This window comes from Phyllostomus discolor, chromosome 11 (genome assembly GCF_004126475.2).
Source record: "Phyllostomus discolor isolate MPI-MPIP mPhyDis1 chromosome 11, mPhyDis1.pri.v3, whole genome shotgun sequence".
NCBI classification, from domain to species: domain Eukaryota; kingdom Metazoa; phylum Chordata; class Mammalia; order Chiroptera; family Phyllostomidae; genus Phyllostomus; species Phyllostomus discolor.
The window spans coordinates 71,947,136-71,961,756 of record NC_040913.2 but is presented as its reverse complement, the minus strand read 5'-3'; the positions used below and the strand labels follow the sequence as shown (position 1 = coordinate 71,961,756).

Below are 14,621 nucleotides of genomic sequence, written 5' to 3'. Positions count from 1 at the left end.
AGCCAGCTTATATGCTATATATTTTTAATTAATTGATTAATTAATTATTATTGCCCCCATTTAATTATTAATTAATTAGAGTTGTCCCCATTCCACCCCCCCCAATTGCTCTCCCCTGCCTCATCCATTCCCTGCTCCCAAATACAACTACTTCCCATTGGCCGTGTCCATGAGTCCTTTGCTCATGGGTTCTTTCCCCCATATCTCCCTCCCACCTCCCCTCTGGTCCCTGTCAATTTTTTCTTTATTTCCATGTCTCTGGTTCTTTTTGATTGTTTGTTTGCTTGTAAGTACTATATATTTTTAAATTAGAAAATAACTTTTATTCATGTCCATTTTTTAATGTGCATAAGGGAACATATAAGGAAGTTCATATAATCTAGCATCTTCACATTCAGGAAGCAATCACTAAACATATTTAACCCTCCATTATATGTATTCTTATTATTTTAATATTTATAATATTTATACTATTGAAATATTATAATATTGTATTACATCTTGTATTGTATGCACATTATACATATGCTACATTTTAATATTTATACTTTTATTATTTGTAATAACTATTTAAATAGTAACTATTTACCTTAGGCACTATCCATTCATTATGTGCTATGAAAAACAAAAGGTGTAAAATAGCTGTATAATTCTCATATGCATTTTCTTGGTTTATAAAATTTACAATTTATTCTATAGAACTTTTGTACTTTGTAAGTTGATTTAATAATTAAACTAGTAGTCAGAATTTCACAGCATTTTGAACATATAAATAATATTAACTATTGAATAAAGAAATATATTGCTGTGCTAGTAAAGCTTTGAGAGGAGAATCTTTTAGGCATCAGGATCTAACAGAGCTTCTTAATTCTTTCTAACTTCTGTGGGTGAAACCAACTGCCAAAGGAAATGAAACTTCCTCTTCCTCTTTTTGGAATTCTTTGCTATTTTTATGGAATAACTTTTGAGTTGCTTTTATTTTTATTTATTTTATTTTAATAATTGTTCAAGTAGTTTTCTCCCTTTTACCCCCATTCCAGCCCACCCCCAGCCCTCCCAACCTCCCTTCCCATTTCACCCCCCACCACCCCTTGTTTTTGCCCATGTGTCCTTTATACTTGTTCCTGCAAACCCTTCCCCTTTTCCCCTGAAATTCCCTCCCCTCTGGTCACTGTCAGCCTGTTCTCAATTTCAGCGTCTTTGGATATATTTTGCTTGCTTCTTTGTTTTGTTGATTAAGTTCCACTTAAAGGTGACATCATATAGTGTTTGTCTTTCACTTCCTGGATTATTTCCTTTAGCATAATATTCTCCAGCTCCATCCATGCTGTTGCAAAGGATAGGAGCTCCTTCTTTCTTTTTGCTGCATAGTATTCCATTGTGTAAATGTACCATAGTTTCTTGATCCATTCATTTACTGATGGGCACCTAGGTTGCTCTGAGCACTTGGCTATTGTAAATTGTACTGCCATGGACACTGGGGTGCATAGATTCTTTTGGATTGGTGTTTCAAGGTTCTTAGTATATAATCCTAGCAGTGGAATTGCTGGGTCAAAAGGCAGATCCATTTTTAGTTTTCTGAGAAAAAAGTTCCACACTGTTTTCCATAGTGGTTGCACCAGTTTGCAATACCACCAACAGTGCACCAGGATTCCCTTTTCTCCACAACCTCTCCAACACTTGTTTGTTGCTTTGTTTATGATGGCCATGCTGGCCAGTGTGAAGTGGTATCTCATTGTGGTTTTAATTTGCATCTCTCTGCTAGCCAGCGATACGGAGCATTTTTTTTCATGTGTCTCTGGACACTCTGTATGTCCAAAAATAGTGTGTATAAATGGCAAACATTTAGTTATTTTATTAATGAAGATACTTTTGCATTCCTACCACATTTGATTGATAACTTGGCTAGGTATAAAATCCTAGTTCTCACATCTTTTTATCTTAGCATTTTGAAAATCAATGTATTGTGTTTTTGTCAAGTCATTTTGAAGTGAAAGGATAACAAGGTGACTTGGGGGTGCTTATAAGGAAGGAGAGAAGTCAGTACAGTGTTTGGAGCAGTGAAGATTTAGGAATGAACCCTGGTTTGCATGTGCTGGAGGGCACACGATTGTGGAGTTAAAGTGCTAGAGGATTGATTCAGAAAGGAATTAGGTGGTTAGGATGTAGTATGAACTTTATAGAGATGATGGATTGGTCATAGGTATTGATAAAGATCTGTTGACAAGACTTAGGATGTGAACCATTGGAATGAGTGGCTGAAGCAGGGTAGAATAATTGGGAGAGATGGATTCATGGAATTATTTTACTCTTGAAGAGCTATATATACTTATATTTTTTACAAAACTTTTCTCATTTAAAAGCTCTTATGCTTTTACCACAATTGAATATTTCTCTAAACAAGAATTGTTTTTATGTTTTAAACACAATGTAAATGATATCATAATGTGCCATTTGAATTTTTGGTTTCCACTTATAATTTTGAGATTTATTTATTTATTTAACATGTGGAATCTAGTTAATTTTAAAAGACTTTATTTATTTTGATTCCACAGATAATTTTATTCCAAGTGCTATTAGGCCTAATGAACATACAAGGATGAATGTGCAATGTGATTGAATAAATGTAAATCAATGAAGCCTAGTAAAGCACATGGTAAGAGCATAATAAATGTTAGCTCTTGTTATCAACATTGTCATCCTTATCATTCTTATCATTATCTCTGTCATTAGTTAAGGACCCCTTACACCTAGCAGGGGTTCAATGGCATGGATAAGTGGCATGCACATTTTTGTAATAGAAGGTGGAAAGTATACAGATTATATTGTTACAGATAAAAGTCTGTAGGAATCCAAGGAAAGAAGGAAAGGAAAATTTCAGACTGGAGATAAGCATTTAAGACATATAAATAATAGGGAAGCCCAATACCTCATATCCTCAGTATTGTGTAAGCCTTTATTTTTTAATAGAAATTTTAGCTTCACAGCAAAATTGAGAGGAAAGTACAGAGATTTTTCTATACCCTACCTCACAATTCACATTCCACACAATAGTGGTATATTTGTCATAACTGATGAACCCATTGACACATTGCAATCACCCAAAGTCTATAGATTACATTATGTTCATTCTTGGTGTTGTACATTCTATGAGTTTTGGCAAATGTATACTGACATACACTATAATTACAGCATCACTCAGAGTAGTCTCACTGTACTCAGAATACTTTGTGTCTAATTTTTGATTCATGTGTGATATCTCTTTATAGAAATATACCTCACTGTATCCTTTATGCTTTTCATGAGCATTTGGTTGATTCTGTTTTTGCCATTATGAACAGTATTTAATAGACATCTCTATATATACCTCTTCCAATCCCCATTTGATATTTGTTTTTAAAAGCCCCCAAAACAAGAACCTCAGTTTTCAGATAGGCAATACTCCTGTTCATATAGAAGCCTTCATTTTTTTCACTGTTTTTATAGCTAGTTTTTCTAAGTTTTTTTTATTGTGATGAAAGCAAAAATGACATTTGGAACTTCTAGGAAGCTTCTTTAAAGGCATGTTACCCATTTTATGGTGGCCTTTCTCCAATTTGCTGTTTAAATGCCATATGAAGACAAGGTCATTACCTAGTCGGGATGGAGTAGGAAGGTGGACGGAGCCCAGATTCCCCAAAACCAAGAAGTTGCTTTTATGTGTGTGAAAAACTTCTTTCTACTCTGTCATTAATATTTTGAATTTTCTTTCTACATCAAATCCTAGCAATTCAGGACTATTTCTTGTAAACAGTATGGAACCAGATCAATTTTCTCTGTCCAATATAAAAGTATATGTATTTTAATTATTTCACTTTCAATCATGAACATTCTTACACTTACTGATATTTCTAGAATTGATGCTATCACCTTATTTTACATTTTTCTGTTTGTTTCTTTGCCTCCACTGCTTTGCCAACAGTCCAATATGACTAAAGGAAATTGTAAATAATATACTTTATGAAAAAGGAAAGTGATCCCAAATGGGAGCTCTGAGAGTTAGAGGGAATGACGAGTAATGTTTGAACATGGCCTACATGAATCAATAATAGTGTGTGTGGTAAGATTAAAATAGATACAAAAGCAAATAAAAACAAATGACAATAATGTGTCGTAGGTGGTTTTCTGCTAACATACTGCACATCTGTGCCTGGAAAGCATGTACCAATTCACAAGCCACATTTCTCAGACCTCCTTATATCTCAATGGAATATGCATAGGAGTAATGTTTGGCATTTCTTGGTTCGAGTAGCTACAACTTGTGTGAGCCTTTCCACTGGTGAGCTTAAAGGAAAAGACATAAATAAAGACAGGAGTACAATATGTAATTATGTCAACATGAACATATGTAAGGCTACCCACAACCAGGAACATCTTCACTGGGCTTTATGTGAATACATTAAAGCACTAAGAATTTAGAATCTTGTTTGTAGCCACATCCAACATAAAATCATAAAAAAATGGGAAAGACAACCCACTGAATGGGGCACACATTTGCTGATACATTGAATAAGGAGTTAATATCCAAAATTTATAAAAAACCTATAGCACCTAACAACAAAAAACCCAAACAGTCCAATTAAAAAATGGGCAAAGGAAGTAAATAGATACTTCTTCAAAGAGGACATACAGGTGGCCAATAGGCATGTGAATAGATACTGAATGTAACTACTTATCAGAGAAATGCAAATTGAAACCACAAACCACAATGAAATATCATTTCACACCTGTCAGAATGGTTCTTATCAATAACCAACAAACAACAAGTGCTGGTGAGGATGTGGAGAAAAGGGGAATCCTTCTGTACTGTTGGGAATGCACATTGGTGTAGTCACTGTGGAAAGCAGTGTGGAGTTATCTCAAAAAATTAAAAATGCAACAGCCTCATGACCCAGCGATTCTACTTTTGGAAATTTATTTAAAGAGCCTTAAAATGCTAATTTGAAAGAATATATGCACCCCTATGTTCATTGCAGTGTTATTTAAAATCACCAAGATTTGGAAGCAGCCCATGTTCATCAGTAGAAGAGTGAGTAAAACAGCTATGGTACATTTATACAATGGAATACTACCTGGCTGTAAAAACGAAGAAAATTTTACTCTTTGTGTCAGCAAAGGTAAATGGGTGGACTTGGAGAGCGTTATGCCAAGTGAAATAAGCCAGTCAGAGAAAGACAGACACCATTGGATTTCACTCATATGTGGCATCTAATGAACAAATCTAACTAACAAGGGAAATAGAAATTGAGTCAGGTAGAGAGCTGGCTGACAGCTCTGATGGGGGGCAGGTGGGTGGAGGGATTGAGCAAAAAGGAAAAGAAAACGAAGAAGAACTCATGGACATGGCCAACAGTGTGGTGATTGCTGTGGGTAGGGTGAGTGGACATGGGAGAGGGAATAGGGGGGATAAATGTGATGAAAAAATAAAAAACAAAAAAGAAATGTATTTCTCTATACTGGCAACAAACAGAAATCGAAACTTTAAAAGTAGCATAAAAATCAAGAAATTTAGGAATAAAAAACTACCAAAAGATGTATATGACCTCTACAGGAAAAATAAAGCATTATTAGAGACAGTGCCTAAGGTCCTGGACTGGCAGACAACGCTACAACAATACTGATACCCCTAGTTGATTTACAAGGTAAATGTAGTCCCCAGTAAAAATCCTAGCATCTCTGTGCATGTGTAAAATTGACAGGCAAAATCTACAATTTTTATGGTAATGCAAAGAGTTAAGAATAAGGTCATCTTGATGAGTAACATAGCAGAGGGTCATACTGTAGTTGATAGTAAGATATATTTATCATAAAGTGTCAGTGATTAAGACAAGGTGACAAAGGGACCAGTGGAACAGAATATAGAGTTTCAAAATACTAAAATGGTAGGCATGTACTTAAGTTTTTACAAAGATGATTGTAGTGTATTTGCTAGTGGACGATCTTTTTACTGAGCTAAAATTGGTATAAAACATTATGTAAGTTTTTAAATGTACAACATAGTTTGACATCAGTATATACTGCAAAGTGATCAACACCAAAAATCTGATTATAGTGGATGGTTTTTTTGATAAATGTAACTTCACTGTTGTTCATAAGATACAATCTGTAGATTGTAGATCTGTGTGTAAAATTAAACAACAAAGCCCTGGGAGGTAAAAATACCATAGCTTCATGATTATGGGTATAGGGAGATATAAGGTGGACACAAAAAACACTAATTATAAAGGAAACGGATGAATTGGGCCACATCAAATTAGAGAAATTTAGTTCATGAAATGACATTGAGAGAGTGAAAAGACAAGACACAGAGCAGGGAAAGTATTTGCAATGCATGACTAACAAGGATTCATATACAGAATATATAAAATGCTTCTACAAGTCAATAAAAAGGCTGATGCAATAGGAAATGGACAAGATACTTGAATAAATACTTCATTAAAAAGAGTAGCTAAATTGTCAAAAAATATATGAAATGCATATCACCTTATACCCACCAGAAGTAATAATATAAAAAAGACAGCTCTAAGTGTTCCATTCTCCTTGGCAAGGTAGTTATCTGTACACTTGCTGTATATTTGAGAAGCCTAATCCAGGAATGTGGTTTCTCTTGATACCACTTACTATGCCATTGAGAAATACTAGCAGGAAGCAGATAGCACACTTAAACTCAGTGTTTTGTTGTGGGGTCACTTTGTGAGGTGGAAGGCAGAATATCGTGGAGACTACTCTCAGTGTATATGAGAGCTGTTGTAAGAGCTTAGGTAGATTGAAGATCATGGTTCATATAGCCAAAATGTTAATGTAAAACCTAATGTAAAAGCAGCCCTTTTATATATTTATGGTAGCTTCATACTATGTTAGTTATTCAAACATTAAATCGCGGCAAAGCTTGGCATAGAATCAATATGCTTATGTCTCAATAAAATTTCATAGAACTTTAGCTTGTCACCTGTCCAAGGAGCTGTATTTACCTATTCTTAAGTATTTGATAGAACAATAAGAATGTTCAGAATTACAAAAATATTATTTTAACACCCTTCAGTTAATTGTTTCATTTGAATTTTCTTTGTTGTTAATGTAGTATTCCGGGGAGATAACTTTGGAGGCATTTTCTGTGATTGTCACCCAGATGCTGGGACTCAGTCTGGGGATATCGTATGATAACCCAAAGAAATGTCCATGTTCAGGAGCCATCTGTGTAATGAATCCAGAAGCTATGTAAGTTTTTAAATAATAAGATTTATTTATTACATTTATTTTGGTTTAAATATTTGAAGGCCAAATACAGTATTTACTTATAGGACAAATTAGCTAAAAATGGACCAAGTACTATAAAATATAAGCATGAAATTTGCAGTGTAAGAAGAGTCCAGGATAACAAACCCAATCTGTAAGATAATTAGCAAAGGAATTCTCTGCAGGCTGTGTGCTTCATGAAAACACTTAATAAGGATCTTAAAAATATGTCAGCAGGCCAAACAAGTGGATTTTATTTTTAGACAAAATTTTTGGCTTTGCTTTTAGAGTAGTTTAATGTTGTGGAAAAACTTATTCTAAGTCCTAGTTGGAAGTTCATATGAAATATATGATATTTGTGTTACTTTGGACAAATTACTTTACCTTGTTTAGAGTTATTTTCCTCACCTTTAAAATGGAAATGATTATGCCTATTCTCTTATTTCACAGAATGATGCAAGAATAAAACAAGAAAAATAAATGTGAAAGTGTTTTCTAAATTATAAAATCCTATAAGTAAGGATGGATTCATTAGAGTGATTCTAAATTTGCCAGTGTTCCCCAAATAGTTTATCAAAGACTGGAGTGGGTGTCACTAGCATTGCACAGTTTTTTATTTTTAATTTGTGAATTGCAAACTCAGTTATGAGTTCGTCCTATGCTAAGTAGGACGAACTCATAACTGAAGAACAATCAAAAGTCAGATGTGAAAATAAGGCATTAGTTTTTGAAAACATGTTCTTTTCATAATTCCTTCTAGGCATCACTTGAAGGTTAATTCTTGTATTCTAAAAATAGCTCAGACTCAAACATATTTATTTATATATACACACATTTTATATCACAAATAAATTCTAATTGGATTAATATGTAAAAAACTTTATACATATTCTATAATTGCAATCATATGAAATTTTTCTTTCTCTGACTGACTTACTTCATTAGCATAATACCCTGTAGGTCTATCTATGCTCTTGCAAATGGTAAGATTTAATTCTTTTTTATAACCAAGTAATATTCCATTCCATATATATATATATATATATATATATATATATATATATCTACTTTTTATCCACTTTTCTATTGATGGGTACTTTCATATCTTGGCTATTGTAAATAATGCTGCAGTGAACATAGGGATGCATATGTTCTTTCAAATTAGTGTTTTAGATTACTTTAGAAATATACCCATAAGTGGAATCACTGGGTCATGGCAATTCCACTTTTAATTTTTTGAGGACCACCCATAATGTTTTTCATAGTGGCTACACCAATCTGCATTTCTGCATGTAGTGCACGAGGGTTCCTTTTTCGCCACAACCTTGCCAGCACTTGTTGTTTGTTGATTTATTGATGGTAGCCATTCTGACAGGTGTGAGATGATATCTCATTGTGGTTATAATGTGCATTTCCCTGACTATTAGTGATGTTGAGCATCTTTTCATATGTCTATTGACCATCTGTATGTCCTGTTTGAAGAAGTGTCTCTTCAGGTCCTCTGTCTAATTTTAATTGAAATATTATTTTTTTGTTTTGGTGTTGAGTAGTATGAGTTCTTTAAAAATTTTAGATATTACTTTTTATCAGATATATCATTGGTGAATATGTTCTTCCATTCAGTAGGTTGTATTTTCATTATGTTGATGTTTTCCTTTGTTCAAAAAATTTTTAGTTTGATTAGTCCCATATGTTTTTCTTTTATTTTCCTTGCTCAAGGTAAATATCAGAAAATAAACATTGCTAAGAGAAATGTTAGGGATGTTACTGCCTATGTTTTTCTCTAGAAGTTTTATGGTTTTGAGCCTTACATTTAAGTCTTTAGTCCATTTGAGTTTATTCTTGTATATAGTGTAAGAAGGTGACCTAATTTTGTTTTTCTCAGGTATCTGTCTAATTTTCACAACACCATTTATTGAAGATACTGATTGTACCCTTTTGTCAAATATTAATTGACCTTATAGGTGCCAGTTTATTTCTGGACTCTCTATTCTGTTCCATTGATCTATATGTTTATTTTTATGTTAGTACCATGCTGTTTTGATTACTGTAGCCTTATAGTGTAGTTATCAGGTAGCATAATATATCCAACTTCATAATTCTTTCTCAAGATTGCTCAGTATATTCCATGTCTTTTTAAGTTTTATATTAATTTTTGGATTATTTGTTTTAGTTTTGTGAAAAATACCACTGGTATTTTTATTGGAATAGTATTGAATTTATACATTGCTTTTGGTAGTATGGATATTTTAATGATGCTAATAAATTCTATCCATGAACATGGTATATGCTTATACCATTTATTTATATTTTCTTCACCTTTTTTGTCAGTATTTCATAATTTTCTGAGTACAAGTCTTTTACTTCCTTGCTTAAATTTATTCCTAAGTATTTTATTTTTAATGCAATTATAAATGGGATTTTTTAAGCTTCCCTTTCTGATAGTTCATTATTGGTATAGAAAAATGCAACCAAATTCTGAATATTTATTTTGTATTCTGCTACTTTAATGAATTTATTTATCAGTTCTAGTAGAATAATATTTTGGTGGCATATCTAGGGTTCTCCAAATGTAGTATCATGCCATCTGTAGTTTTACTTCATTCTTTCCAATTTAGATGCCTTTTATTTTTTCTTGTCTGATCTCTGTAGCTGGAACTTCCAGTATTATGTTGAATAAGAGTGGTGAAAATGCATATCCCTGTCTTGTTCCTGATCTTAGGGAAACAATTTTAGTTTTTTCCTGTTGAGTATGATGTTGGCTGTGGGTTTGATATATTGAGATATATGGCTTTTATCATGTTGAGATATGTTCTTTTTATTTCCCCTTTGCCAAGAGTCATTTTTTAATCATAAATGGGTGCTAGATATTGTCAAATGCTTTCCCCACATCTATTCATATTATCATATGATTTTTATCCTTTATTTTTTTATCTAATAGTGCGTCACATTAATTGATTTGTGGATATTGTACCAATGTTGCATCCCCAAAATAAGTCCCACTTGGTCATGGTGTGTGATCTTTTTATAGTATTGCTGAAGTCAGTTTGCTAGTATTTGGTTGTAGATTTTTGCACTTATGTTCATCAGCAATATTGGCCTTTAATTTTCTTTTTTGTAGTGTCTTTATCTGGTTTTGTTATAACAACCCATATGATCCATAAATCCCTTTTCTGAGTATATAGTCTGAGTATATATAGTATATATCCTCTACTATGACTGTATTATTGTCAACCTCTCACTTTATGTCCATCAGTTTTCTTTATATATTTAGGTGCTCCTATGTTTGGTGTATAAATGTTTATAAGGGTTATATCCTCTTATCATTATGTCCTTCTTAGTCTCTTACTATAGCCTTTGTTTTAAAGACTTATTATATATATATCCCAGTTTTTTCATGTCCATTGCATGAAATCTCTCTTTTCATCCTTTCAGTCTGTGTGTACCTTTTGTTCTGAGGTGGGTCTCTTGTAGACAGCATGTATATAGGTCTTGTTTTCTTATCTATTAAGCCATCCTATGTCTTCTGCATTTTTTATTGAAATATTTTATTGGGGTGACATTGGTTAATAAAATTATACAGGTTTCAGGTATACAATTCTATAACATGTCATCTGTATAGTGTATTGTGTGTTTACCACCCCAAGTCCAGTTTCCTTCCATTACCATTTATCCTATTTTTTTTTGATTGGAGCATTTAATTCACTTTCATTTATTATTATTATTAATAGTTCATTTTATTGTATTTTTCTGTTATCATTTACCCCCATACCCTCTTCTCCCTCCACCTGCCCCCTTCCCCCTGCAATCACCACACTGTTGTCCATGCCCATGGGTCCTTTTCCTTTTTGCTTGATCCCTGCACTCCTCAATCCCACCCCCTGGAGCTGTCAGCCTGCTCTCTATCTATGAGTCTGTCTCTGTTTTGCCTGTTGGTTCAGTTTGTTCATTAGATTCTACATATGAATGAAATCATATGGTACCTGTCTTTCTATAACTGGCTTATTTCACTTAGTTCATTTACATTTAAAATGATTATTGATAGGTATCTATTTATTGCCATTTTATTCTTTTTTGGTGAATTTTTAATTTTTATTTTAATTGTTGTTCAAGTACAGTTTTCTGCCCTTTATCCCCATCCCAGCTCACCCCCTTAGCCCTCCCCTCCTCTCTCCCATCTCCACCCCCCTTGTTATTGTCCATGTGCCATTTTATTCTTTAACTCCTCCTTTTTTTTTCTTAAAGAAGTTCTTTTAACATTTCTTGTAATACCGGTTTGGTGGTAATAAACTTCTTCAGCTTTTTCTTGTCTGGAAAGCTTCTTCTCCAATTTTAAATGATAGCCTTGCTGAGTAGAGTAGTCTTGGTTGTAGGTGCTTCCTTTTTACTCCTTGGACTATTTCACACCATTTCTCTGGCCTGAATGTTTCTGATGAGAAATAAGCCAACAATATTATGGGAGCTCCTGTGTAGGTAGCTAACTGTCTTTCTTTTACTGATTTTAGGATTCTCTATTTGTCTTTAATTTTTGCTGTTTTATTTATGGTGTATCTTGGAGTGGGCCTCTGGTTTCATCTTGTTTGGGACTCTCTTTGCTTCCTGGACTTGTGTATCTTTTTTCCCTACAAGGTTAGAGAAGTTTTCAGTCATTATTTCTTCAAATATGTTCTCAATTCTTGCTCTCTTTTTCTTCTGGTTTGAGGGGATACCATTTTGGTATATGGAATACATTGAGGAGAACATGGGCTTTGGAGTTTTTCACTTGTTTGTTAGTCTTTTCTAAACCTCAGTTTATTCATCTGAAAAATAAGCACCATGATAGCTATATTGCACAGTTGTAAAGATGCAAGTAATCAAGATATGTAAGTTATTTACTGTTGTGCTCATATCTCTTATTATTTGAGGAATAGGGAAGACCTAAGAAAGTATTCAAGTGGTTGTATAGGAATACAGCAGAACAGTGAGAACATGGAATTTGGGGGGTAGATGATGTGTAGAAGAAAGACTCTGAAAGGAAAATCAAAGAGTATAAAAGATAAACTTTTCTTTATTGCAAAATACTGTTAAGTGCTAAGTCCAACCTCAGAAAATGATAGAACTACTCTTTTCTATTATTTTCTTTTGCCAATTAATTTCTGTGTTTTTTGACCTCAGAATTTAGGCTAGTTATATGACAGTTTCAATGAATAGTTATAAAGTAATTTGGGAAAAATCTAACATGGTATTAGAATTCAGAATGCAAAATTTCAACCAAATAAATGAAAAAAGAAAGCCTCCAGATAACTGATTACAGATAAGCTTTGGGAATATATGTTCTTAAGAACTGCTATTGTGGGCAGCAAAATGGTGAATAATTATGGATTATATATATATGTATATATTCTTATAAATTATATATAGTTGACTATAAATAGTTCCCAGAGTGAAAATATCATATTGATTTTTATTTATTAATTTTTCTAAAAAGATTTTATATATTTATTTCTAGACAGAAGGGGAAGGAGGGAGAAGGAGAGGGAGAGAAACATCAATGTGTGGTTGCCTCTCTTGTGCCCCCTACTGGGGATGTGGCCCACAACCCAGGCATGTGCCCTGACTGGGAATTGAACCTATGACCCTTTGGTTACCTGGCCAGTGCTCAGTCCACTGAGCCACATTAGCCAGGGCCATATAGATTTTTAATTATAAATTTTCTTCACCTTTTGATGTTAGTGGTCAGATCATAAAAATATATGCTTTAGAGTAAAATATCTATTAATATTTAATAACAAATATTTTATTGAATTATGTAATATTCAAAGATGAATTTTTGGGTAAAAAGTACCTGAATTTAAAGTCTTTAACTGTGTGTGTTTGACCCTATTAATTTATAAATTGTCTGAGTTTGCTGAGGATTTTAGCTTCTCTGTATACTGGTTTAATTTCTATAAAATATTCTGGACTAAGGATAGTATAGTTTGCTTAACAAATGTTTGTTAATAGACAATTCTGTGTTTGCCAAGAACTGTGTAGATAGTGTGATGTTAACAATACAGATGACAAAATTATTACCTTTGTCATCTGCAGTTAAGTTTAATGAATTACCATAGCTATCATTATATATGTAGTACAAACCTATGAATAAACATTGGAAAACATTGGAATACTGAACACATTCAGACTTTCAAAGAGCTTGATTCTTAATTTTGTGGTGATCAGGGCAAAGATGAAGGGAGTAGAAGAAAATTTGGAGAGTTGCTGATACTCATATGGGAATTTACATAAAAGGATATAGAATTTTCCCCACTCCATTATTTCAGTTTTATTTCACCTCGGCAGAGGTATCATGCACATATATGCCCACTTTCTCTCTGTGGAAGAATTGGCATAAATCCCACCCCAAAACTCAGAAAAACTTAAAGGTAGATTTAGTTTGCAATGCTCATAAAAACAAAATTAATCTATTCTAAGTTTTTTCTTTGTAGGAGTCCTCTTAACAAATTTTTAAAATAAACGAAACAGTATTGTTAACTATGGGCATTATATTGTACAGAAGACCTCTTGAGTTTATTCATCTTGTGTAACAAACTTTACTCCCGTCGAACAAGTCCTTATGCTTTCCTTCTCCTAGCCCTGGGCGATCACCACTCTACTCTCGGCATCTATGAGTTTAACTGTTTTAGATACTTCATATCAGTGAGATTGCGCAGTAGTTATGCTTCTGTTCTGGTTTATTTTATTTAGCATAATGTCCTCAGGCTTCATCCATGTTGTTGCATATGTCAGATTTCCTTTTTTTTCAGACTGAATATATCCCGTTGCATGGGATGTTATATGCTGTAACTGTATGCGCCACAGTTTCTTTATCCATTCATCTGTCAGTTGGTATTTAGGTTGCTTCCATATATTTGCCTATCGTGGATAAGGCTGCAGTGAATATGGGACTGCAGATATCTCTTTGAGATCCTGATTTCAAATAAAAACCGCAATGAGATATTGCCTCAGACCTGTTAGAAACCCTGTGGCAATATCAGTATCAGACACAAAATGGATTTTGAAAAGGCTATAACAAGAGATAAAGAAGGACATAATGATAAGGGGATCAGTCCAACAAGAGGATATATAACCTTTGTAAACATACATGCATCCAACATAGGAGCACCTAAGTTTATAAACAAAATTGATGGATGTAAAGTGCGAGGTTGACAGTAATACAATCATAGTAGGGGATTTTAATGTATATACCCAGTCTATGTACTCAGAAGTGAGATTTCTAGATTATATGTGTTGTTATATTTTCAATTTTTTGGAAAACCTCTCTATTGTCTTCCATAGCAGCTGTACCAACTCACATTCCCATCAACAGT

General features: G+C 33.4%; 1 protein-coding gene across 1 annotated transcript in view; it reads left to right on the top strand.

Moving 5' to 3' along the window:
* The window catches only part of LOC114508759 (disintegrin and metalloproteinase domain-containing protein 32), a 109,401-nt gene that overhangs the window by 47,280 nt on the left and 47,500 nt on the right, over positions 1–14,621 (top strand). Inside the window, exon 12 of the mRNA XM_036011104.1 lies at positions 7,121–7,257. Within this exon, the coding sequence (XP_035866997.1) occupies positions 7,121–7,257 (137 nt within the window). The remainder of the gene's footprint in view (positions 1–7,120; positions 7,258–14,621) is intronic.